The 24153-nt window shown below is 42.4% G+C and overlaps 1 protein-coding gene across 6 annotated transcripts in view; it reads right to left on the bottom strand.

Annotated features, from left to right (window-relative positions):
* The window catches only part of TBC1D8 (TBC1 domain family member 8), a 50390-nt gene extending 27106 nt beyond the window's left edge, over positions 1-23284 (bottom strand). Inside the window, exons 1-4 of one of the 6 annotated variants that reach the window (XM_083735439.1) lie at positions 12100-13418; positions 11081-11127; positions 8978-9086; positions 4987-5097 (exon numbers count right to left, since the gene is read on the bottom strand). Coding sequence is in view for 3 of the 6 variants with exons in the window: in XM_083735435.1 (XP_083591561.1) it covers positions 4942-5097; positions 22618-22744 (283 nt within the window). In the remaining 3 variants the exon portion in view is untranslated. Of the gene's footprint in view, positions 1-4941; positions 5098-8977; positions 9124-11080; positions 11128-12099; positions 13419-22617 lie in introns of those variants that run through there. The other 5 variants (XM_083735437.1, XM_083735436.1, XM_083735435.1 and 2 more) reach the window with 5 other exon arrangements.
* Between the last annotated feature and the right edge of the window lie 869 nt (positions 23285-24153).

The raw sequence follows: 24153 nt of genomic DNA, 5'->3' as shown, positions 1-24153 counted from the left end.
ATTGGGAACAGGCAAAAAGGGTTTGTTTCTTGATCATCCTTAAACTCAATATGAAACAGGGCAAATGTTTAATGCTAATGGAAGGGTTGATATTTTAGCAACTAATATGTTTTGTATTATGGGACGTGGGTGGCGCTGTGGGTTAAACCACAGAGCCTAGGACTTGCCGATCAGAGGTCGGCAGTTCAAATCCCCGTGCCGGGGTGAGCTCCTGTTGCTCAGTCCCTGCTCCTGCCAACCTAGCAGTTCGAAAGCATGTCAAAGTGCAAGTAGATAAATAGATACCGCTCCAGCAGGAAGGTAAACGGCATTTCCATGTGCTGCTCTGGTTCGCCAGAAGCAGCTTAGTCATGCTGGCCACATGAGCTGTACGCCGGCTCCCTCGGCCAATAAAGCGAGATGAGCGCCGCAACCCCAGAGTCGGTCACGACTGGACCTAAAGGTCAGGGGTCCCTTTACCTTTTATGTTTTGTATTATTAGCAGCTTTAAATTCTGTTGATCTTTTGCTTTATCACTGCAATCTGCTTTAAGTGACTTTTGAGCAAACAACAGTGACATATGGGCTAAGGATAGATTATAGTTATATGCTTAATTTTACAACCAATTGGTTTGGAATTGTTTCATTTATTGGTTTCATGTTTCTGTATGTTGTAACTTGCCCCAAGATTGCTTTATGATGAAAGGATGGACATTAATTTTATAAATAAACAACATCTGCATGCTACCACTGCCAGAGTCAAGTCTCTTTTCGCTTTCATTATGAGCTAAATTTCAACCACTTCTCTTTGTCCAGATTTTCACTCTGTTCCTCTTTCAATTCCATATGTAGTTATTAAATCAAACAGCTGAATTAATCATTTTGGATTTCCCCCCACTCACCTTCCTATCTCACTGTACAAGATAAGGAGAAAAAAAGATTAATTTCTACCTGCAACATAGCATTCAAGATTCCAAGCTGGAAATTGCAATTATTTTGGCATTACAATCATTGTGGCATTCCACAGAGTAGGTTTGCAGAATCAGAGGTTGAGAATCATTAAACAGTTCCAGGATGTACAAAATTCAAACTTCTATTCCGGCTGTATCTAAAGTTGTGTGGCAAATCTCATTACACTAACAATAGCAGCGTTGTTAGAAACAAGAACTATGAGAGGGCAAAAAAGGAAGATACATAACTGTATCTAGCATCATTACATTGGTCCAAGGAGGAGGAAAGGATGAAGGAGCAGTACAAGTAAGCGGGGGGGGGGGGGAGACTGACATCTACACAGTGGCGTAGCGTGGGTTGTCAGCACCCGGGGCAAGGCAAGTAATTTGCGCCCCCTAACCCATGGATTTGTGCCCCCTAACTCATGGATTTGCGCCCCCTAACCCTAACCCCCAGATGTTGCGCCCGGTGCGGCCGGCCCCCCCTGCACCCCCCACGCTACACCACTGCATCTACATAATTATAATTATTTACAGGGCTGACCTCATCTTGCCTCTTACAGTACATTCTGAAGTAAAGCAAAGATACCAGAATGCAAGATACACATGTATTATGTCAGTTAAAAATACTTGAAATCAGAGGCATGGATTATTTCTGGCTTACCACTTATATTTTAAAGGAAAAGCGCTTTCTGCACATGTGTACCCTTCATTACCAACATAGTGACATATCTAAACCAAGCACAAAAAGATCTAGTCACTTGCAGTGAATGCAAGAGACAATATTGGTGCTTTTGCCCTTCACTTTCTGCAAGGTCAAAGAAGCAGTATGCAAAAATCGATCCTCCTGGCTGAGAGAGAGAGCCCACCTGTTTTGATGCTGCTGGTGGCAGCATGCAATGGCAAGCAAATTTAAATAATTTATGATCCAACTCCACACTATCTCACGAACCTCTATGTAGTCATAAAATTGCTTCAGCTGCACACTTATGATCGATACAACATTGATCCTATAACTATAAATTAGTATCCCACTAGCTATATAAATTAACTTATCATAATCTTCTGCAGTGAAAAGGCCTTGATTTTCAAGCTCTAGTGAGGAGAAAGAAAGGACAGGAGACTGATTCAAAGAGGGTGCTGTAATGCAGCATAGGAAGCTACACACTTTAGGGAGAGGGGACACAAGTATACAAACTGTGGCTGTTTACACGGCACTGTAAACCAGCCAGGGTTGCTGGTTTAATGTGCAGGAGCAGTGTTCTGGTGCATGCTGCCTAATTGCTCCCACTTTACTCCTACTCTGTTGCAGGCTGTGGAAACTGAAAAGTGGTAACTTAGCCTGGATTTCAATTGCATCTGTGCCTGGGATAAACCATGATAAGCCAGAAGTCCTTGTCTACAGTGATGTGAACAACAGACAAGGGAACCAAATATTATTAACGTTGCTTTCAAATAAGAAACTGAATCATGCTGGCAGCAAATGTGGCAAGGCAAGGAATCCTTTTAAACCCAAAGAAAGCAGTAAAATTCCCTACAGCCTTAAAATGCATTCTGCTAATCAAAGGGCTTGAGTAGCTTTAAGAGAAGAAAAAATCAGAGTATACTAAACTCACTTTCTCCGTTTTAACATACAGTCATACCTCGGGTTGAAGTAGCTTCAGGTTGAGCATTTTCAGGTTATGCCCCCCAGCGACCCGGAAGTAACAGAACACGTTACTTCCGGGTTTCACCGCTCATGCATGCACTTAAAATGACGTCGGGCGCATGCGCAGAAGCAGCAAATTGCAACCTGCGCACGCACAGACACGGGTTGTGTTCGCTTCAGGATGCGATCGGGGCTCCGGAACTGATCCCGTTCGCATCCAGAGGTACTACTGTAATGACAAATAACAAGAATGGGTTGTATCCCATGCTGTTGATTCACTTGCACAACAGATTTTCATTTGTACAATGAACTTTCCCCTGCAGCCCGCTACACACCCTCAAAATCTGCTCCAGAGTGTTGGGGGACCCTACAGAGTAGCTTCTGTGGGTGCACAGGGACAGAATAGGGAGAGGAAGTCCTGTGGTGCAAATGGAACTAACTCCATGTGTGCAGTGTAAGATGCAACCCAATGCCTTCTGAGCGTATGTTACTTGTGTTAAACTTAAAACTGCTAATCTGAAAACCAAGAACATTTGCACCACTTCCAAAAGAATCCTAAGAATAGGCTCTGTGTGAAAGGTGATGTGGGTTCTACCAAAATCCAATATGTAGCCCAGGCTTAGGCAAAATTTGCCCTCCAGATGTTTTGGGACTACAATTCCCATCATCCCTGACCACTGGTCCTGTTAGCTAAGGATCATGGGAGTTGTAGTCCCAAAACACCTGGAGGGCTGAGTTTGCCTATGCCTGATGTAGCCCTCTCTGCTTGGATCTGATTAGCCTTCAAGAAGTACCAATGACTTATGGACATAAAGGGATTTCCAGAATACTTTCAAGGCCAAAGATAATCTATTTTACAATAATAACACTCATTCAGAAAATAGATAAAGAGACAAAGAACGATACACTAAAGCAGCCAATTTACTATAGAAGCCCCATGTAATGCATCTGTTGCTAGGCTGTACCATTTCAGGTTGTAAGGAGGGTCTGAATGTTTAAATACTATCAACATAAACTATTCCCTGCCCATGTATAGAATCATAGAATCATAGAGTTGGAAGAGACCACAACGGCCATCGAGTCCAACCCCCTGCCAAGCAGGAAACACCATCAGAGCACTCCTGACATATGGTTGTCAAGCCTCTGCTTAAAGACCTCCATAGAAGGAGACTCCACCACACTCCTTGGCAGCAAATTCCACTGTCGAACAGCTCTTAATGCCAGGAAGTTCTTCCTAATGTTTAGGTGGAATCTTCTTTCTTGTAGTTTGGATCCATTGCTCCGTGTCTGCTTCTCTGGAGCAGCAGAAAACAACCTTTCTCCCTCCTCTATGTAACATCCTTTTATATATTTGAACATGGCTATCATATCACCCCTTAACCTCCTCTTCTCCAGGCTAAACATGCCCAGCTCCCTTAGCCGTTCCTCATAAGGCATCGTTTCCAGGCCTTTGACCATTTTGGTTGCCCTCCTCTGGACACGTTCCAGTTTGTCAGTGTCCTTCTTGAACTGTGGTGCCCAGAACTGGACACAGTACTCCAGGTGAGGTCTGATCAGAGCAGAATACAGTGGCACTATTACTTCCCTTGATCTAGATGCTATACTCCTATTGATGCAGCCCAGAATTGCATTGGCTTTTTTAGCTGCCGTGTCACACTGTTGGCTCATGTCAAGTTTGTGGTCAACCAAAACTCCTAGATCCTTTTCACATGTACTGCTCTCAAGCCAGGTGTCACCCATCTTGTATTTGTGCCTCTCATTTTTTTTGCCCACGTGCAATACTTTACATTTCTCCCTGTTAAAATTCATCTTGTTTGTTTTGGCCCAGTTCTCTAATCTGTCAAGGTCGTTTTGAAGTGTGATCCTGTCCTCTGGGGTGTTAGCCACCCCTCCCAGTTTGGTGTCATCTACAAATTTGATCAGGATGCCCTTGAGTCCATCATTCAAGTCATTGATAAAGATGTTGAATAAGACTGTGCCCAAGACAGAACCCTGTGGCACTCCACTAGTCACTCTTCTATGGTATAGAAACTTCTATGGTATAGAAACTTACCATATCAGGGAGAAGATTATAAAGCTTCCCCCCCACCCCTTTAACTGTTTCAGCAGTTCCCAGGATAAAAAAAATGTGCGTGCTCCAGTATGAAAAGCTACACCGCTTCCCACAACTGAAAGCTTTGGGCCCTTCTAATGTTGTGTCAACAAGCATTTATATTACCCGTACATGGAAGTTACAAATTATATGTTGGTTGTTAAATAAGCACTTATGCACACTGCTGTGTTATTAATTTGAGTTACCTTCAGCTTCTTGACATGCAAACCACAGCATGCTCAGACTTTATTTTTTGACTGGTATGCAACTCACCAATGGCTATGGCCCAGTAAACTTCTGATCCATTCAATAACTCACCACATGCTATGGCAGAGTAAATAGGTGATCCTGGAACTTGAAGCAAAATTCGAAATGGAGCGACACGGGCATTAGAATCGAGCACAGCATCCAAAGCACCTACCAGACGGCCTAAATAAATATACAAAGGAGAGGAAAACATGTTTTAGAAACAGAATATTCATTATCAATCTAACCTTTTAAAATGAAAATTACATACTGCTCCTTCAAAATTGACTGATCTAAGAGAAATATGGGCAGAAAGATTAATAAAAGAAAGCAAAACAAAAACCCCCAGGTGTACTAAGTTTACAAGGTAACATCTGATTTAAAAATTTGATCGAAGTTTGATAAATTCTGAAATTCACAGTACTCTTTAGTCAGAACACTTAAACCTTGATTATTATTTTTATAAAAAAAATTGTTCTCTCATTGAAGATAACAATTGGCTCTTGAGATGCATTAGTTCCAAGACATTACTACTGGCCTATTAAACTACTGTCAAGTCCAAAACTCCAATTCTCTCTATATGTCCAGGACTGAGTCTCATTGCCATATGCGCACACTAGGTATTTTTGTTTGGATTCAGACATGCTAGTCAAGACATTTGATGCTTACAAGCCATTGTACTGATCCCCATTGGCTCACATAGCAAACCAAAGTACCTCATCATGAGCAGAACAGAGGAATGTTTCAAACTCCCATGTGACATGTTGCCTCTGCCCAAGTCCACCCACTGAGACTATGCCTTATGCTTCTGGTTTGATAGTAAACCAACAGAAGGGTCTTTAATTTCAGTGGGAATTACTTTCAAGCAAATGTCTGGAAGACTACAACCAGAGATGTGACAAAAATGACAAATCATATCAAAACACCTGTACTAGCATGGGATGGGGAACTAAAACCTACCTCACTGCAGAATACACATATACTTAAACTCAGCTAAAAGGATGAACTGTGGTTTTATTTTATTTTATTATTACAATAATTAGAAACCAGTTAATTGTCAAAAGTAGTATTCTTTGCACCCCTCAAAGCATTATAGCATCCTGTTGTTGGAAATCAAATGCCAGGCAGGCAGCCACTGTCAATCAACATACAGCACAGGCATAAGTTGTATCAGTACCTCATCCTATATGATCTTAAAACTCAGACACAAGGATGTAGGCTTGACAAGTATCAAAACTGAATTCATCATGGAAAGTCACACATCTACCTACACTTCTCTTTTTTTATTGCATTTAATTCCTCTTCCTCCTACTGAATGACTAGACTCAGCAGCCAGTTCCTCGTTTTATTTTACTTCAAACTAACCTTTCCATCTTTGGTTAAAACACATGAAACCTTCTGTGTAAAAGGAATTCTCCAGTCAACAGAATCTGTGTTTCTGCATACTTGTTTTATTTTTTTTTTCCATTTCCCATTGTACAAATTGAGAATGATTTTGACATGGTGGCACTTCCCCCAAACCTTCCACCACATTAAATCTAAGGTGTAAAGAATTGTGTGGACAGGACAGTAATAATATATTTTGCTGGAAGCTGCCCAGAGATGGGCAGGGTATAATAATAATAATAATAATAATGTCAGAAAAAATAATTTCTGAATTGGCCCTTTACCCCAAAAATTGTGCTTGTTTTTGTAGGACATGCAGCACAATCATATACATGTATACTCAGAGGTAAGTCAGAGTCCAGTGAGGCATACTCCCAAATATGTATGCGTACGATTGCAGTCTCATGGTTGCAACTAATGAAGCATTCAAAGAAGGACAACTTCCTCCCTACTGTAGCCCTCAGAAGGGGCCTGTAAAGTGAGACAGAAAAAAGGGCTGGATAATTTCCCTTGCCTGATCATCACTGCAGAAGTACTACAACGGATAATGCACTTCATACATTTACAGCCCAATCCTACACAATACATGTTTACTTAGAAGCCCTATGGGAGTGTTTCTCAAACACTGGGCTTGGGATCAGCAGTGGGCCACTTTCAGGTGGGCACCAGTGCCACAAACCACCCACTGCCTGCTCATTTCCTCACCCCATTTGCTGGCTGTGCCATAGTCTTCTGGTTGGATTGACTGCCCACATGCTGAATAAAAGTGGCCGAAAAACAAGAGAAGCTCAGTTGGAGGGAAAAGAGCCAAATCAGGTGCTGAAGGAAATTAGATAGAGGCTAACAACAACGTGGGAATAGAATGGATAGAAGAAAGAAAGCTGTTATGGTGGAGTAAAGGTAAAGGGACCCCTGACCATTAGGTCCAGTTGTAGGGTTGCCCGAGGGAGCCAGTGTACAACTTCCGGGTCATGTGGCCAGCATGACTAAGCCGCTTCTGGCAAACCAGAGCAGCGCACGGAAACGCCGTTTACCTTCCCACCAGAGCGGTACCTATTTAGCTACTTGCACTTTGACGTGCTTTCGAACTGCTAGGTTGGCAGGAGCAGGGACCGAGCAACGGGATCTCACCCCGTCGTGGGGATTCGAACTGCCGACCTTCTGATCGGCAAGTCCTAGGCTCTGTGGTTTAACCCACAGCACCACCCACGTCTCTATGGTGGAGTAAAAGACTATAAAAAGAATGATTTTGTTTTGAGGTACATATATGAAACAAATTAAGTATGAAAGGTTAAGGGGAGAAGAAGTGACAGATGAGTAAAAATACTTTAAATGGCATGTGGGCAGAGGGAAAATATAAAATTAAACGCCTTTTTCACTTAAAGTCTCTGGATTTTCAAATTCTGCCTAAAATGGAGAGGTTGAATCATGATACCTACACAACCAATGTCTGTGCTTTGCCTGAAGAAAACTGAACTATGAAATTCTATCTCCTTACCCCAAGCAAATCACAATTGTTAAGGAGAGATTAGATATCAGTGATGCCAGCAATTACCAGCTGATCAGGAAAAACTCAGCTTCCATCCACCACCATATTGTTTTTGGCACCACCCCAGCCTTCTACTTCATGAATTTGTCTAATCCTTTTTTTAAGGATCTATGTTGGTGGCCATCATACTTCTTGTGTAGGAGAATTATATACTTAAACTGTGTGCTGTGTTAAAGTCTTGTTCCTGGTCAGTCACCACCAGTTCAGACCCCATGAGGATATATGTGAAATTTAGATATATATTTTTGCCCCCCAACTGCAATATTTTATACTTGTTTACACTGAGTTGCATTTGCCATTTTAATGCCCATTCACAATCCCTTTTTAAAAATCACCCATAACATTTTGATCACATCAGCAAACTTGGCTACCTCACTGCTCACCCCTTTACAGTCTAAACCATTTAGGAACAAGTTAAAAAGCAATGGTCCCAATACCTATCCTTGGGGACTCCGCCTTCAACATTCCTCCATTTGGAGAACTGGCCATTTATTCTGGCTCTCTGCTTCCTTTTTTCTTAAAAGCAAAGGAACCCCTGACCATTAGGTCCAATCATGGACGACTCTGGGGTTGCGGCACTCATCTCGCTTTATTGGCTGAGGGAGCCGGCGTTTCCGGGTCATGTGACCAGCATGACTAAGCTGCTTCTGGCAAACCAGAGCAGTGCACGGAAACACCGTTTACCTTCCCGCCGGAGTGGTACCTATTTATCTACTTGCACTTCGACGTGCTTTCAAACTGCTAGGTTGGCAGGAGCTGGGACCAAGCAACAGGAGCTCATCCCTTCTCATCGGCAAGCCCTAAAGCTCTCTGGTTTAACCCAGAGCCACCCACATTTTCTTTTTTCTTAACCAGTTACTAATCCACAAGAGGACCTCTCCCCTTTTCCCACGCCTGCTAAAGTTTACTCAGGAGACCTCAAGTACAATGAGACATATTCACAACTAACTGCACATAGGATTTGTCTTGTTTCATTAAACTGAACTTTAAAGTTTAGTTTTAACTGGCTTGGAGTCTAAAAGGCAACAGAAACTCTAGAAACCTCTGTCTCACAGCATTTTACACAAGACACCTGGTCGATGTATTGTGATGTTTAAAGTATTGCCAAACCACCAAGGATTTGCACACCTTAGAAACAATGTTGGGAAATATCTATTTGGTTACTCCATCTGCACAATTCCAGTAATGTCTTTCCAGTTACTCAGCAGCAGCAGCAGCTCTGGGACTTCACATGCACCTGTTGAAAATACTTGATCTACTTCATTGTCCTCATTTACATCTGGAATATTAATGGAAATTGAAAATACAAGAAATCCTCTAAAGGAAGACTGACACAAGTTTTTCTCCTTAGATATCCTGTATTTCCAAACCTTTTTAAAAAACACTAATATTTGAAGCAGCAACATCTGTACACATTTTGCACTATCAAAATCCTGCAAACCATACTGTGTGAGCACATTAAGTATCTATACATAAACCTGCAGGCAAGAGAAGGCTATTTACAGACCTTGCAACCGCACAGACAGTCCCTGCTTTACAAGGAGCTGCATGTAATCTGATATGCTACATAACTGCCTGATTAGGTCTGCTTACATTTTTTTAGCTTCTGTGCTAGAAAGCTGTGGCTGCAAGCAGAGGGTGGGGAGCATACATGCAGCCAAAGGGACTACAGAAAAGACTTTACCACCTGGAAAAAGGAGACAATGCGCGTACTTCTGTAAACCAAGAAAATCTTTAATTTTTTTGTTTTGTTTTAAGAGAGTAAAGAACAGCTGAAGAAATCTTTGAAGTTTGAGCTGATGCAATAAAGAGACTGAACTACCAATAAGAAAGTCCCAATTTCAATTTGTGCTTCTGTTTCTTTAGGTGGCCTTGGGCAGCTTACTGTCTCACACCCTCCGCCCCCCCCCATTTGCCATATGGGGGATAATAATACTTATTAGACTTCCAGGGTTATTGCAAGGCAAGGATTACAGATAGATAATGTAGTTTTCAAATATTCAAATTGCCAAGCTTTATTATTATTATTATTTCTACTTCAGCCACACACTCTGCTGAACTGGCAAAGGTCTTCTGTGTGTCTGTTTTAGTAACATGATTCTTCAGCTATGTGAAGCAGCAAGGACTTCAAAGACATTGAAACACCATGTGATTTATTCCCATAAACACAATCTTCTAAGAATTCAGCCATTAAAGTTCTGGTGGAAAATATGGCTTTAACGTATCTCTTCTGAGGAAAAAAAGTGACGAGAACACTTGGCATTTTATTTGAAAAAATTCTGGAAGGGTAATGATATTAGTCTATTTCAAATAGCAAAAAACTGCACAGCCTGCTACATTAACTATTTTACATTCAATTTAATCTCAGTTACATAAACACACACTCCAATGGAAGAAGGGATACAGATTGTGATAATCGTATTAGTTGGATAAGATGTCATTAATTTTTTATTCAGCTTTCAAAATACTAGATTCTGCAGTTTGAAAAGTATCTTTACTCATATTTCTTATCCTATGTAGTTAGAAAATATCATAAGACCATTATAGTTCATAAATATGACAATCACACATTTTTGTATAATTAATTGCATACATGAACATCAATATAAAATATACTTGAGATTTTAAAGTTCCCAAACCCAAACGAAGCTTCCAGTCCTCCAGTAATTAAATTGTCCTCTTCAAACAGCTACCCCACCTCATATTAGCTAAGCACATTTAATCCACAAAACCTTACTTTTGTCAAATTCTCCATAGGCAGTATCAAGTATGCTTTACTATTTTAATGCCAGAATTATTTTAAAGGAAAAGCAGCTCAAATTGTGTGGTTTCTCTATATACAGGAGATCATTAACAAACCTTTCTTCCACTGCAGACAACAACTACCTACCTTTGAACCACGGTCAAGGTAGCTGCAGCACTCACATATTCTTAAATTTTGACGTGGTGTTCACTTTAGCCAAGGTTTCAACATACTAATCATAAAGCAGTCATGGGGACATTTTATCTTGAGTAGCAGAGAGGTAATTCAACATTACCATTCAACTCACTTTAGCAAGGTACTTGTTGTTTTGAAAAAGAACAATTAGTGCTTGGATTATAGGGGGCAAGGTAGGGGAATCGTTAATAAATCTCAGAAACCTCCCTCTGACTCCCGGTGGTTAAAACCTAAAACATCCACCCAATAGCCTTTTGAAAATAGCAGCTAAAGACAGCAAATTAAACACCCACCTGTTAGCCAAAGGGGATCAAGAATCCAATGCAGGTAAATTAGTGAGCTGGTGAAAGAAAAACAGATCACTTCATTTCATCTGCCAATTCAGTTAGCTTCTTTGGCAATGGCAGAGGAAGAAAAGCCCCTTCCCTTTGTAACCAACACAGAAATGCAGTGAGCTGGTGGAGGATAATGGATCTCTCATCCCAGTCCTCTTGGGAAAAGGCAATGAAAAAAAATCAGCCCACCAACCAGCTGCAGCTAAGAGGGCTTTTCCTCCTCTGCAGCCAGTATGGAAATGAGCTGAGAGCTTCTTGGCATGCTAACAAATTTATTTTGGAGGATAGTAACTTTTGTGGCAGGGGACACGGGTGGCGCTGTGGGTTAAACCACTGTGTCGCTTGGGCTTGCCAATCGAAAGGTTGGGGGTTCGAATCCCCCCGACGGGGTGAGCTCCCGTTGTTCGGTCCCAGCTCCTGCCAACCCAGCAGTTTGAAAGCACACAGTGCAAGTAGATAAATAGGTACCGCTCTGGTGGGAAGGTAAATGGCGTTTCCGTGAACTGCTCTGGTTTCGCCAAAAGCAGCTTAGTCATGCTGACCACATGACCCGGAAAAACTGTCTGCAGAAGCGGACAAACGCCGGCTCCCTTGGCCTGTAAAGCGAAATGAGTGCCGCAACCCCAGAGTCATTCACGACTGGACTTAATTGTCAGGGGTCCCTTTACTCCACCATAACAGCTTTCTTTCTTCTATCCTTCCCTTCTATTCCCACATTGTTGTTGTTAGCCTCTATCTAATTTCCTTCAGCATCTGAATTGGTCCTTTCCCCTGATTATATTATTGCTCACCATAAGCAAATTGCCTGTTCAATCCAATAGCAAGCAGTCTCACCCCAAGCAGTGGTGAAAACCAGTGGTGGTACAGTAGTTAACAGTGTCAGATTAGGACTTGGGAGACCAGCGTTCAATTCCCCACTCGGCCATAAAGCTCACTGGGTGAACTTGGGCCAGTCATTGCCTCTCAGCCTAACCTACCTCACAGGACTGTTGTGAAGATTAAATGAGGAGTGAGGGAACAGTGAAAACACCTTGAGCTCCATGGAGAAAAGGGGAGGATATAAATGCAAAAAATAATTAAAATAAGTAACCTGAAAGGCAGTCCAACTCTGATCTCAGTTTCAACTAGAAGACATCTGAATAGTTTACACAAAAGATATCACAAAATCATAGAACTGTAGAGTTGGAAGGGACCTCAAGGGTCATCTAGTCACCCCCTGCAATGCAGGAATTTTGGCTAAAGCATCCATGACAGATGGCCATCCAACCTCTACTTAAAACCCTCCACAACTCTCCCGAGGGAGACCATTCCACTATCAAACAGCTCTTACTGTCAGAAAACGCTTCCTGATGTTTAGTCAGAATCTCCTTTTCTTGTAACTTGAAGTCATTGGTCCGAATCCTACCCTCCAGACCAAGAGAAAACAAGCTTGTTCCCTCTCCCATGTGACGGCCCTTGAGATATTAGAAGATGGCTAGCATATCTCCTATCAGTCTCCTCTTTTCCAGGCTAAACCAATATCCTGCTATTGGTTTCGTAATAACTGTATTTGTGCCTTACTCCCCCTACCTTGACATAGCCATGCATTTTGAAAGCAAGTTCATTTTTTAAATGATATTAAAGATAAGCAACTATATGAAAGTCATAACTGAGAGAGAAAAATGAGAGCAAGTAACTAAAGAGGTTTCAGGGTTACAAAATCTTGTAGTCTTCGCCCCCCCCCCCCGTATTTCCAATGCCACACAGTGAGTTCAGAAAACCTGTTTAACCAGCTGCCTTAGTCTTTACCTTACAAAAGACAATACCCTGAAGAGCCTGGACCAAGGGGTGTGTGTTGGGGGGTGGAGAGCAACTATGACAAAAGTTTTAATAGGATCTAGGACTTACAGATGTTTTTAAAGTCCTCACAACACTTTTTCTAAGGACCAATAATAGCACTGTTTTCAATTTAAGTTTATGCTGTCACACCTGGATCTCCTAAGGTAAAAAGCTGAAGACAGAAGTTATAGCCCCAATATTTCCAGGCTAAATGTGAAAAAGGTCTCATATGTAGAGAATCACAGCTAATAATAATAATAATAATAATAATAATATTTTATTCATATCCCACCCATCTGGCTGGGTTTCCCCAGCCACTCTGGGCGGCTCCCAACAGAGGACTAAAAACAGAAAAAAACATCAAACATTAAAAAACTTCCCTAAACAGGGCTGCCTTTAGATGTCTTCTAAAAGTCAGATAGTTGTTTATTTCCTTGACATCTGATGGGAGGGTGAGCGGGCTCCACTACCGAGAAGGCCTTTCTGTGGATAAAAGGAGGGAGGGAGTGAAAAGAACCCAAATGCCAGGATTTTTTTTAAAGCATGCCTCACGTTTTAGACGTGTCAGCTTTTTACAAGTGTATAGGATATGAAGCATTAGGGTAAGACTTCCACATTTAAAAAACAAATTAGGTCCAAATTAGGTGAGCCACAAATGGCTTGTTCAATGTATTCCATGGAAGAAGCTATGCAAAGCAACTTGAGAGCCCAGCACAACCGTAGGGAAGATCCCCGTTCCAAGGCAGAGGAAGACTGGCCTTGTCACTATGGTGTAACTAAGCATCTCTGAGCACCCACATGACAACAACAGGGCACTCCCAAGGGAGATGTACCTCTTTCATAAAAAAGAAATAATAGTCACTACCTCCGTGATCTCCCTGGCTTTGAAACCAAAGTCATAGCTACAGAATTTCTTTAGAGTAGCAAAGTATCACTCCAAATCTGCTGGTCTCTCCCAGCAACTCATCCTGGTTATTATTCCTATTCCCAAAATGGATAAACCTGCAGTGGAAACTATCCTGAGTTTTCAAAACACTTAGTAACTTCCAAAGTTCTAATTTAAGTATATTGTTAGCGTCAAGATAAAGTGTGAGAGAAATGATAAGGCGGAAATAAAATTAAAAACAGGCCTATATCGCTTCTGAAGTTAGTTTCAGTAATTCACCATGTACAATAGATATAGTATAGACATTTTGCCAATACTTCTTCAGTGAAAGACCTGTGGTAGAGAAGTAACTGGGTTGAGAAGGGGAAAAAAGGATCCCATAAAGGAGGTGGTGGTTCATGGGAAGCATTGCTGAGAAAATATTTATAGTAGAGTATGCAAAACTTGTGGCTTTTTCTACTAATCTCACTTCATGTAAACTAAAACCAATAAAAATTACATGAGAAATTTTTGTATCCTTCTGAATAGTTATCTGTGTTTCTTACTGCTGCCTTGGCTGATGATAAAGTATTATAATTTGCACCCCAGCTATACTTCGTAAGTTATCAACTTCAGGTGGAGGTCTGATGGAAAACAGGTGATCCTATTACCGTATTAACTCTTAAGATGTTACAGTTAAAGATACAAATCAAAGAGTGTTTAAGGAAAATCTTCTCATCTCTGAACTCCAGTAACAGACAGGTTTAGAATTAACATTTTGAAAAGCCATGAATCCTCCAAAGTTATTTGTAAGCATAATTTTCTGTGATGAAAGGAAAATATTATAAAGCCTTCGAAAAGGGTCATTGATAAGAAAATTAGGACCATATTGAAATATGTTAATCTATTTCTACCAATAGTATCACATTGTCCTCCCTTGTGTAATAACTTCATAAAAATAGTAATAAGTTGTAACTAAGTTTTTGATATTTTGAAACACAACGAAAACTTTATTTTTGATAGCTACAAATCACTGTAGCACCAACTTGGAAAAGACGTAATTACAGAATATAATTTGGGTTCGGAAAGCGTAAGGAGAGGAAAAAATAAAGCAGAAGCACTAAGAAAAGAAAACCACCATGGAAGGCAACTCTCAAGGAAGAACAAAATGACTCTATCAAAATCAAGATAATAAAAAAGCCCAACACTTTTCAATATAATGTTACCTGGGAGCAACAAGATATTACATTCCAAAATAAGGATAAAATCCTTTCTAAAAGCAATACCTCCCAAATAACCTTCTCTGAAAGAAAGATATAAGATACCTCTACTCCCAAGGAAGATTTTATTGAAATGTATTGGATTTTTAAAATAATGTTGATTCTGGTAGAATAACATTTCCTATCTAGCTGCAGCTTATTTGAGGCTTGTCTCTTTTTTGTGATAACTAGGTGCACAAACCTGAAAGTCAAGAACTGGCATTTAAGTCAATTTATACCCACTAACTTCACATGGACTAACTAACATGTTGATCAGCATCAGAGAATCAAGGCTGCTTCTAGACTGGTGGCTCCTAGCTCTACTCACTATAAAATTATTGCTCTTCCACTATAAGCTGCAAGTGGAACTGCAGTTTACTTTCCAAGCTGGCATCACCCATAACCCCTGTGACGGGTACTTCATCACCCTAATTTTTAAATCAGTATTTTAATTAGACCTAAAATACTTTTATGCCTATTTCATTTTATGAAAGAAAGGTATATACCACCATAATGGTGATGAACTTCTCATCTTTCCTCCCATGTGTTCCCCTGAAAGCAGTATCTCTGTCTGGAATTCTCCAATTTTGCTTATTCTCATCTCACAACACCTTTTAATATGTTTGGTATCAAAATACCTTTCCTTTGCTGGCAGCAATATTGTTTCCAACAGCACAATCCTACACATATCTACTTGGAAATGTGCACCATTGGGTTCAATGGTGTTTATATCATATTATAAAATTGCAGCCTAATTGTTCTGGATGCAGAGAAATGTCCCTAAGGATCTTATTTCTGCGGGGGGCAGGGCGGAATGACTTCTTATCTAGACTTTAGATTTAATTAGACAGAACAATTGTTTGAGAGTGGACTAGACCATTTGTCAAATTCTTCTCTTTAAAACGAAATTTAAAAATTCCTTCCAGTAGCACCTTAGAGACCAACTAAGTTTGTTATTGGTATGAGCTTTCGTGTGCATGCACACTTCAAATACTTCTTCAGACAGACAGAGAGAGAGACAGACAGACAGACAGACAGACAGACGCAAAGGACAAAGTTCTTTGCCCTTTAATAGCTTTGTAGAAGGTACAGTATTTTGGTAGGTGTGGCTTTTTACAACTGCATAACAGGCTCAACCAGCAAAAAACCCTCCTTTTGTGCTACTATTAAAAACATAGAAGCCCCATCTTCTTTTACATATAGCCACCCTAAAAAGAGGTGTAAAACCAGGCATATGGTAAAAAAGTGAAGTGGAATTAAATGTGGGTCTTGGATCTGAGAAGTTGAAGACTATAAGGCTAAATTACTATTTATAATCAACAGTTTGGGTGTGGAGAATCTTGACATTTTGTAATGATCAGTATTAGATTTTATCTGTGGAACTGTTTCCATTGCTAAGGACATGCCAATGATAATAAAAAAGGAAATAAACTCCCTAAAGGATCAGTTGAAATAAAAGGCACATGCTATAAATAGACATTTTTACACAAGAAAAGTTTATAAATCTAAATAAAACTAGAAACATTAGCTATTAAGGAAGTATAGGAAGACTATCAAAAGATTTGGGCTGAATTACTAAATCACCATGTTATTCTGAACTTAAACTTATGGAGAGATCAGGTGACAAGATCCCCCTGAGACTGCAAAACTAATGAGTACATAAACAAAATTTAAAACAGTGGGGGGGGGGCTTTCATTATTTATTTATGGCTGGGATTCATGTTAACCTTTTATTGATTTCTAGTATTGATAATTAAAAACAATGTTTTTGTTCTATTTATCTATATCCTCACAGTCAATTTAAGCAGCACAAGTGGGACGTACTTCTGAGTAAATACACATAATTGTGCTGCTAATTACTCAAACTTCTGTATAAAAAAAGAATGCCATTAAATTAATATTATGTACTCTTTTCCACAGTGAACGCCAAAGATGGAAAATATTTTTGTTCTAGAACACTACCATTGTTTTGTTCATTTGACTCTTATTTTGAGAGTGTTTTTTTTCTGGGACAGAAAACAAACGGCGAATAAAAGGGCAATTTGATAAGACAAAGCTAAAACCCACTTGGACTGCCTAAGGCAAACCATATAGTAGCTTCCATAAAAACCCCAAAAAGTATGATCTACCAAAGCAACTTTATTTTTCAACTTCACACCCTTAGGCTCAGTGGCACAGTCATAACGTTTGTCAGTTATTAAGATACTTCAGTCATTGGTCGGGGCCTAACTCTAGCAGCTGAGAGACTATTTTTAGATCTGAAAATTAATCTCTCTTAACACAGCAATTAAAAGGGGCAAATGGAAAAGAGAGAACAAACAACCAATTCTACGTATATTTCGTGGAAGAGCAAAAGAACGTGGTGAAATACGGAGACCAGTAAAAACCTCCCAGACAGGTTAAGCAAGGCATAGCTTTGAAAGTGAGATACTGGGAGCACTGGTAGTTAAAAGTTCAATAGTAAAGTTCAACAAGTCAAAAAGGTCCACATCAAGTCTGACTCATGCATGCCTTATGAGACTTCTAATGTCAAACACCATTTCATCAAAAATGTGTCTCAAAATTCTACAAATGTGTTATGCTTTACGCATTTCAATGAATGTGGACTGTTGTTTCTTGTTTCTACATTATGTTTCCCTTGTTTCTACTTTTCATTTCATCACTAACACAGCAGGTAAACCCAATATAATGGTATCAAAACCACAGAGTGCCGTATACTTTTTATTATGAAACACATATACATCATGTTGAGTGCCTCTGGAAAACCAGGTTTGATGCTTAAATTCTAACAACTCAAAATTAAGGGCTCGAGTCAGTCAAAGATAAAAACTGTTAAGCACAACACATTTCAGACCAAACCTAAGTAACGGATTGGAGACTCTCATCATCCCTGAACATTAACCAAGCCAGCTGATGCTGATGAAAGCTGGGCCCAAAAATACCTGAAAGGGCCAAAGCTTCCCCAACCCCAATTTAAGTACACCCAACCATCCTAATATGTACACTATTCTTGTTGGTTTTTTACGGTATAAAAAAGCAAGGGAAAGGAGTAGGAGATCTGGAGCTCCTAGGCTGCCTCCTTATAACACTAGTGGGTGAAAATAGTGGTGGTAGGGATGGTATTTTGGCCTTTTCTTTAGGGGAGGGGGAAAAGAGTAATGAGAGGATTTGTTGGAAAAGGAAATACAGTATTTAGCTCTGGGAAGGAAATAGATTTAGAGTGGAATCTGGCCAACAGATGTCTCTGGAAGCTCACAAGTAAGAGCAGGCAAAGGAACTTCCCTTTTGATTGTCTCTAGTATTCAGATGTAGGGACGCGGGTGGCGCTGTGGGTAAAAGCCTCAGCGCCTAGGGCTTGCCGATCGAAAGGTCGGCGGTTCGAATCCCCGCGGTGGGGTGCGCTCTCGTTGCTCGGTCCCAGCACCTGCCAACCTAGCAGTTCGAAAGCACCCTCGGGTGCAAGTAGATAAATAGAGACTGCTTACTGGCGGGAAGGTAAACGGCTTTTCCGTGTGCTGCGCTGGCTTGCCAGATGCAGCTTTGTTACGCTGGCCACATGACCCGGAAGTGTCTTCGGACAGCGCTGGCCCCCGGCCTCTTAAAGTGAGATGGGCACACAACCCTAGAGTCTGTCAAGACTGGCCCGTACGGGCAGGGGTACCTTTACCTTTACCTAGTATTCAGATGTATACTGCCTTTGGAGAGAGATTCCATTTAGCTATCACAGGTAATAACCGTTGATAAGACTTATTTTCCAAGAATCTCTCATTCATTTTGCAAATCCTTCTTAGGTTGTGGACATTACCAAACCCTGAGGCAGTGAATTCCATCAGTTCAATTATGTGTGCAGTGCAGCTTAATTTCATGTATCTGATGGAGCAGATTGTGGTCCAGGAGCAATTCAGAGCATGGCACTGCAGTAAATGTTGGGTTGGGAGTGGGTACAGAACATTATGTTTAGGGGTTTGGTACTCAGACCCCAACTATGGGCAGTATTTAACTAAGTTTAATTCATTAACTAAGTTTCATTAATGGACTTAATTGAGTCAGGTTCATTAATTTCAATGGATCCACTCCAAGTAAAAATTAGTTGAATGCCACCCTATGTTCTGTAGTCAGTTTATGCTTAAGAGGCTTGTCTCTCAGGCCTGACTGCTTGCCTTCTGTAAGTGTGTTGTTTTGTTAGTCTGAACAGCAAAAGTGAGGTCAAAGGTACAGCCAATGGCATTTAGGGCCCAGACAGTATCTTCTATCCTATTTTGTGGCCTTAGGTAAGGCACTTGCTTTCATCTTTTTCAACATTCTAGACTAACTCAGACCACTGGTGCATCTATTTTGGTATTATCTACCTCCCAGACTGATTCGTGGACCACCAGAGGTCTGCAGCATATCCATATTGATTTCTACATTTTGTTTCTTTTTAAATATTGTGTTTTATCACATTACAATTTGAGTTCTATGGAATGTCAGTGTCAATGCAATAAATTACAATATGTAAGATATAAAAGCAGCAATAAAAATACTATTTAAAATCATCTAGTGCAGCACATTACAACTGCTGCAAAAGACAGAAAAACCATCAAGTGGTCCACTGAGACCATCAGCAATTTTCAAGAGGTCTCTGGGAGGAAAATAATAGAATCCTAGAATTGTAGAGTTGGAAAAGTGTGGAAACCACTAGTCTATGCCAGTAGTCTTCAATATTTTCAGACCTGGCACTCACCTTTACCTAAACATGCATTTGGAGCCCATTTCTCATTTTTTTTAACCATGTATCTGTAGGCTGGAAGTGCTGTATTGCAGCCCATCTGAGATCAGACTGCAACCCAGTAGTGCACCCTGACCCACCAAGTGGACACCAATAGTCTGACTGGCAGCGGCTCTCTGGGGTTCAGATAGGGCTCATTCCCCAATTCTACCCTGGAGATGCTGGGGATTGAAGCTGCAACTTTCTGCATGCAAAGCAGATACTCTACCACTGAGCTATAGGCCCAGATGCTGTAGGACAGACTGGACTTCTAGCATTCCCACATTTTGAAAGCACTAACTTACCCTGCTGCATGTTCAGTGTGATTTAATTGAATTACAGGCTGGACCTGCACTGGGCCATAAAAGTTATTATTAACAACTGTTGCTTAAAAAAAATAAAACGATCAGCACTGCTTATTACTACAAGTACAGTGGTACCTCAGTTTAAGAACAACCCTGTTCATGAACTATTCGGTTTACAAACTCCGAAGCAGTGTCCCGGTTTGTGAACACTACCTCCGTCTAAGAACTGAATCTGAATGGTGGAAGGGCACTGGCGGTGGGAGGTCTCGTTAGAGAAAGTGCGCTTTGGTTTAAGAACGGTTTCGATTTAACAACGGACTTCCGGAACAGATTAAGTTCGTAAACTGAGGTACCACTGTACTCAAATGTGAAGAAAGTCCCAGAAGCGTAATAGCTTGGTCTCCTGAAAAAGTTGTACTGGCACTTCAAGGTTAGAAATACTTATCTAGCCTAATTGCTACACAGGCATCCTGTACTGGAATTGTGCCTGTGGTTACCCAATAGTGGAAAATCAAAGGGACTTTCAGAAGGAAAGCCAGTAGGCCATTATCTTCCAAAGCACCAATATATTAACAGAAATGTCAACATAATTAAACATGCCAAGAGAGTTTATATTATTAGCCTACATAATTGTACAGCAGAAATGTAAAAGGTAAAGGTACCCCTGCCCGTACGGGCCAGTCTTGACAGACTCTGGGGTTGTGCGCCCATCTCACTGAAGAGGCCAGGGGCCAGCGCTGTCCGGAGACACTTCCGGATCACGTGGCCAGCGTGACATCGCTGCTCTGGCGAGCCAGAGCCGCACACGGAAACGCCGTTTACCTTCCCGCTGGTAAGCGGTCCCTATTTATCTACTTGCACCCGGAGGTGCTTTCGAACTGCTAGGTTGGCAGGCGCTGGGACCGAGCAGCGGGAGCGCACCCCGCCGCAGGGATTTGAACCGCCGACCTTTCGATCGGCAAGTCCTAGGCACTGAGGCTTTAACCCACAGCGCCACCTGCGTACAGCAGAAATGTACTCCTGAATTAATTCACCAGAAGTTTTTTGAGTGTCTTACAGTGCAATCCAATGTTTGTCTGCTCAGAAGTATGTTCCATTGGGATAAAGGGAACTTACTATTCACTTGCAAATGGACAGGACTGCAGCCTTACTGTTTATCAACACCTGTGGCCCTCCAAATTCTGTTGGACTTGCAACTCTCATCAAGCCCTAGGCAACTCTGCCTAGGTCAGGGATGACAGGAGATGTAGACCCACAATGTCTAGTTGAGTCTAGAGGGTCACGGCTTCCCCATCCCTGATTTACACACTCAATGTGCTTATTCTAAGCAATAATTAAGACTTTTGGGGCACTCATTTCACTCTCCAACTTACAAGTCCTCTTCTTCTTTCCCCAAATAATCTGTTCCATATGGAAAAATGTCCTTCATATTTTGTTTTTACTACAGTATTCGCCTTTTCTATTATGCCACCATTAAATTAGCTCAAGTAAAACAATGCTTATTAGCTTATTTATGGGCATCATTGCGTTCTAAGTACCAAATTAAGCACTGCTTTAAAACCTTATACACAATATATACAGCCCTGCCCATGCTGTTCCATATGGAGAGTCCTAAATGCAGAGCTCTTTTCAAAATGTCACGTATTTTTGTTTCAAGCCGCAGTCCGTCTTAAATATAGCCTTCCATTGCCTTCTTATTCTACATATCTTATCTTGGCAAGCTGGTAAAATCCAGCATCTCATGGGCTCAGGCTAAGCTCTTCCACGTTTTCCCTCTCTATCGGATTTCCTCCTTTCTCCCCCATTAACAACAGCTGCCGCAGGCACCTGAACAAAAAACTCGAGTTGAATCCCACTCTGAAAACAATGGAGTTGTTCAGAGGACAGAAACCTTTTATCACACGCCAAGAGGCTTAGCAAAAAAACCCCCACAAAATATGGGCAAGGGGAGCTTCTATCTGCACGCAGGTTACAGCTCCTCCACAGTGACTTTTCCCAACTATAAGGTGTGGGGGAAAGTGACTATTTGCAATGCACAGCCGGGGAGGGGGGGCAGAGGTAAGAATTCAGGTTGTCCCTGAACAAAGAGCCTGGTTTCTCCCCCCCCCCCCCGTCTATCTCCTTTCCCCCACCCCAGGGTGCAGGGCAGCAGCAAAAGCCCCTCCACCCAGTCCATCAAGGCAGGGGGTGCCCCCTCACACTATGGGAGTTACTTCCTCCTCTTCCTCAGTCCCGACCAAGGAGTCAAAAGACGACAGAAGTATAAAAGAAAAGCAACAAAGAGAGAGAGAGTCCCCACTTTGGGGGACGCCTGGAGAGGGATCCTCCTGGAGGCTAATAATAATATCGCGGCCACGACAGACCCACTCCTTTCCCCCCGGAGGGGTTGGGAAGGCAAAGGGCGGCTCGCACTTCCACGCCTGCCGACCTGTAGACGAGCTTTCCCGGCGGGGGTGGCGGCCCGCTTCCAGCCCCGGCCAAGCCCCTCTCCCGCCGTTTACCGGTGAAGCGCCCTCCGCCGCCTCCGTGGCCCCGCCGCCGCTGCAGCACGAAGTAGCCGCTGCTCTTCTGCGTGACCCACAGCTTCAGGGCGTTTTTTAGCAGCACCTCCTCGGGCTTCAGCCACATCTTGACGCCGGCCAAGCCCCTCCGCCGCCAGGGGTCACATCGCCCGCTCCGCCGCCGCCGGACCCCGCCGCCCGTCCACTCGCCGGCGGCAAGGCGAAGGGGGCGCCCTCCGCCAACGCCCGCCCCGCGGGGAGGAGCTCGCCGCTGGGCCCGAGAGCCTGCTCCTCCTCCCGGGGGAGCGGCGGCTGCTGCTGCTGCGGTTGCCTGAAGCGAAGGGCGCCCTCGTCCTCCTCCTGCCGCCTCAGAGGAGTTTCTCCTCAGAAACGAGAGAGGGAGAAGAAACCTGGCCTGGCCTTTCCAGGACGGGTGGGGGAAATGGGAGCGGGAGGAGCCGAAAGAGGAAACCCCCTGCCTCGTTTCCACACACCGCCCGGCCTTGGTTTCTTCGTCCCGGCCGACCTAGAGCAGGCCCGCCCTACAGCAGCTGAGGGAAGGAGGAGGCAACGCCGCCGCCGATGGCGGGGACGTTTTCCTGGGGGTATAGGACTAATTGCCTCCTTAAATCCCAGAGGCGTGGAGGTTGAAACGCCCACGGGGCAAGAGCACGTGCAGAATGCGCGGTTACTGGGTGGGTTATGTTGGGCGTGCGTGTAACTAGGGCACTGCTTCCAAGGAAGAGAGAGAAGAGGGTAGGTGGCTTTCAAACCTTGGCACACCTCTTTCTTTTTTTGGGAAAAGAGCCCGTGGGAATGGGACTTCTGCGAGAATGCTGAGACGACAAATCCGTCGAGGGAATTTTGAGAAGTTACTTTAAACGCACCTTTTGTGAATGTAAACTATTGTGAATGTAAAGCTTCTATCTGCCAGCCGGAATGTTTATTTGACGTTTTAAATGGCTCTCTTCCGTTTTCTAACATTCCCAAATAGCTAGAGGGAGGCTCCAGTATGGTTTTACTTTAATGTGCAAAGATGCACATTATATCTACCACACTCATGAAAAGAGAAACGTGATGATCCATCACAACCATGGGAAAGGGAAGAACTGCATGGTGTGAAACATGTCCAATGCCCATGGGGTTCAGCAGCGATCCATCAGGACCTCTTTATGAGACTTGCTCCTTAGGAAGAACCAGAATCGCCACAAAGTAATATGCCCCCATCCTATCTCATCCAGGTGGTTCAGAAGAGCTTCATAGTTGATCATTTTGAAAGCTGTTGAGAAGTCAAGCAAAACTACCCAGGACAAGGGTTGCCAGTGCAGGGTGTGTTGCACTATTTTGCCTACAGAATACTTCCCTGGCACTCACAGGGTCCCCTTCCCCAGCTGAAATCTAGTTTGAAAGAAGCATTCTATTGCAACCATTAAAATTGGATGTGGTGTCTGCTTGGTTGTAGTGGGTCTGTGGTTTGACTTACTGTATTTCTCAGGTTTGCACAGAGAGTTCTGGAGTTGGAAGAGACCCCAAGGA

Source organism: Podarcis gaigeae (genome assembly GCF_964106915.1).
Source record: "Podarcis gaigeae genome assembly, chromosome: 4".
NCBI classification, from domain to species: domain Eukaryota; kingdom Metazoa; phylum Chordata; class Lepidosauria; order Squamata; family Lacertidae; genus Podarcis; species Podarcis gaigeae.
The sequence above is the reverse complement of the archived record's forward strand: the minus strand, read 5'-3'. Positions and strand labels throughout refer to the sequence as shown.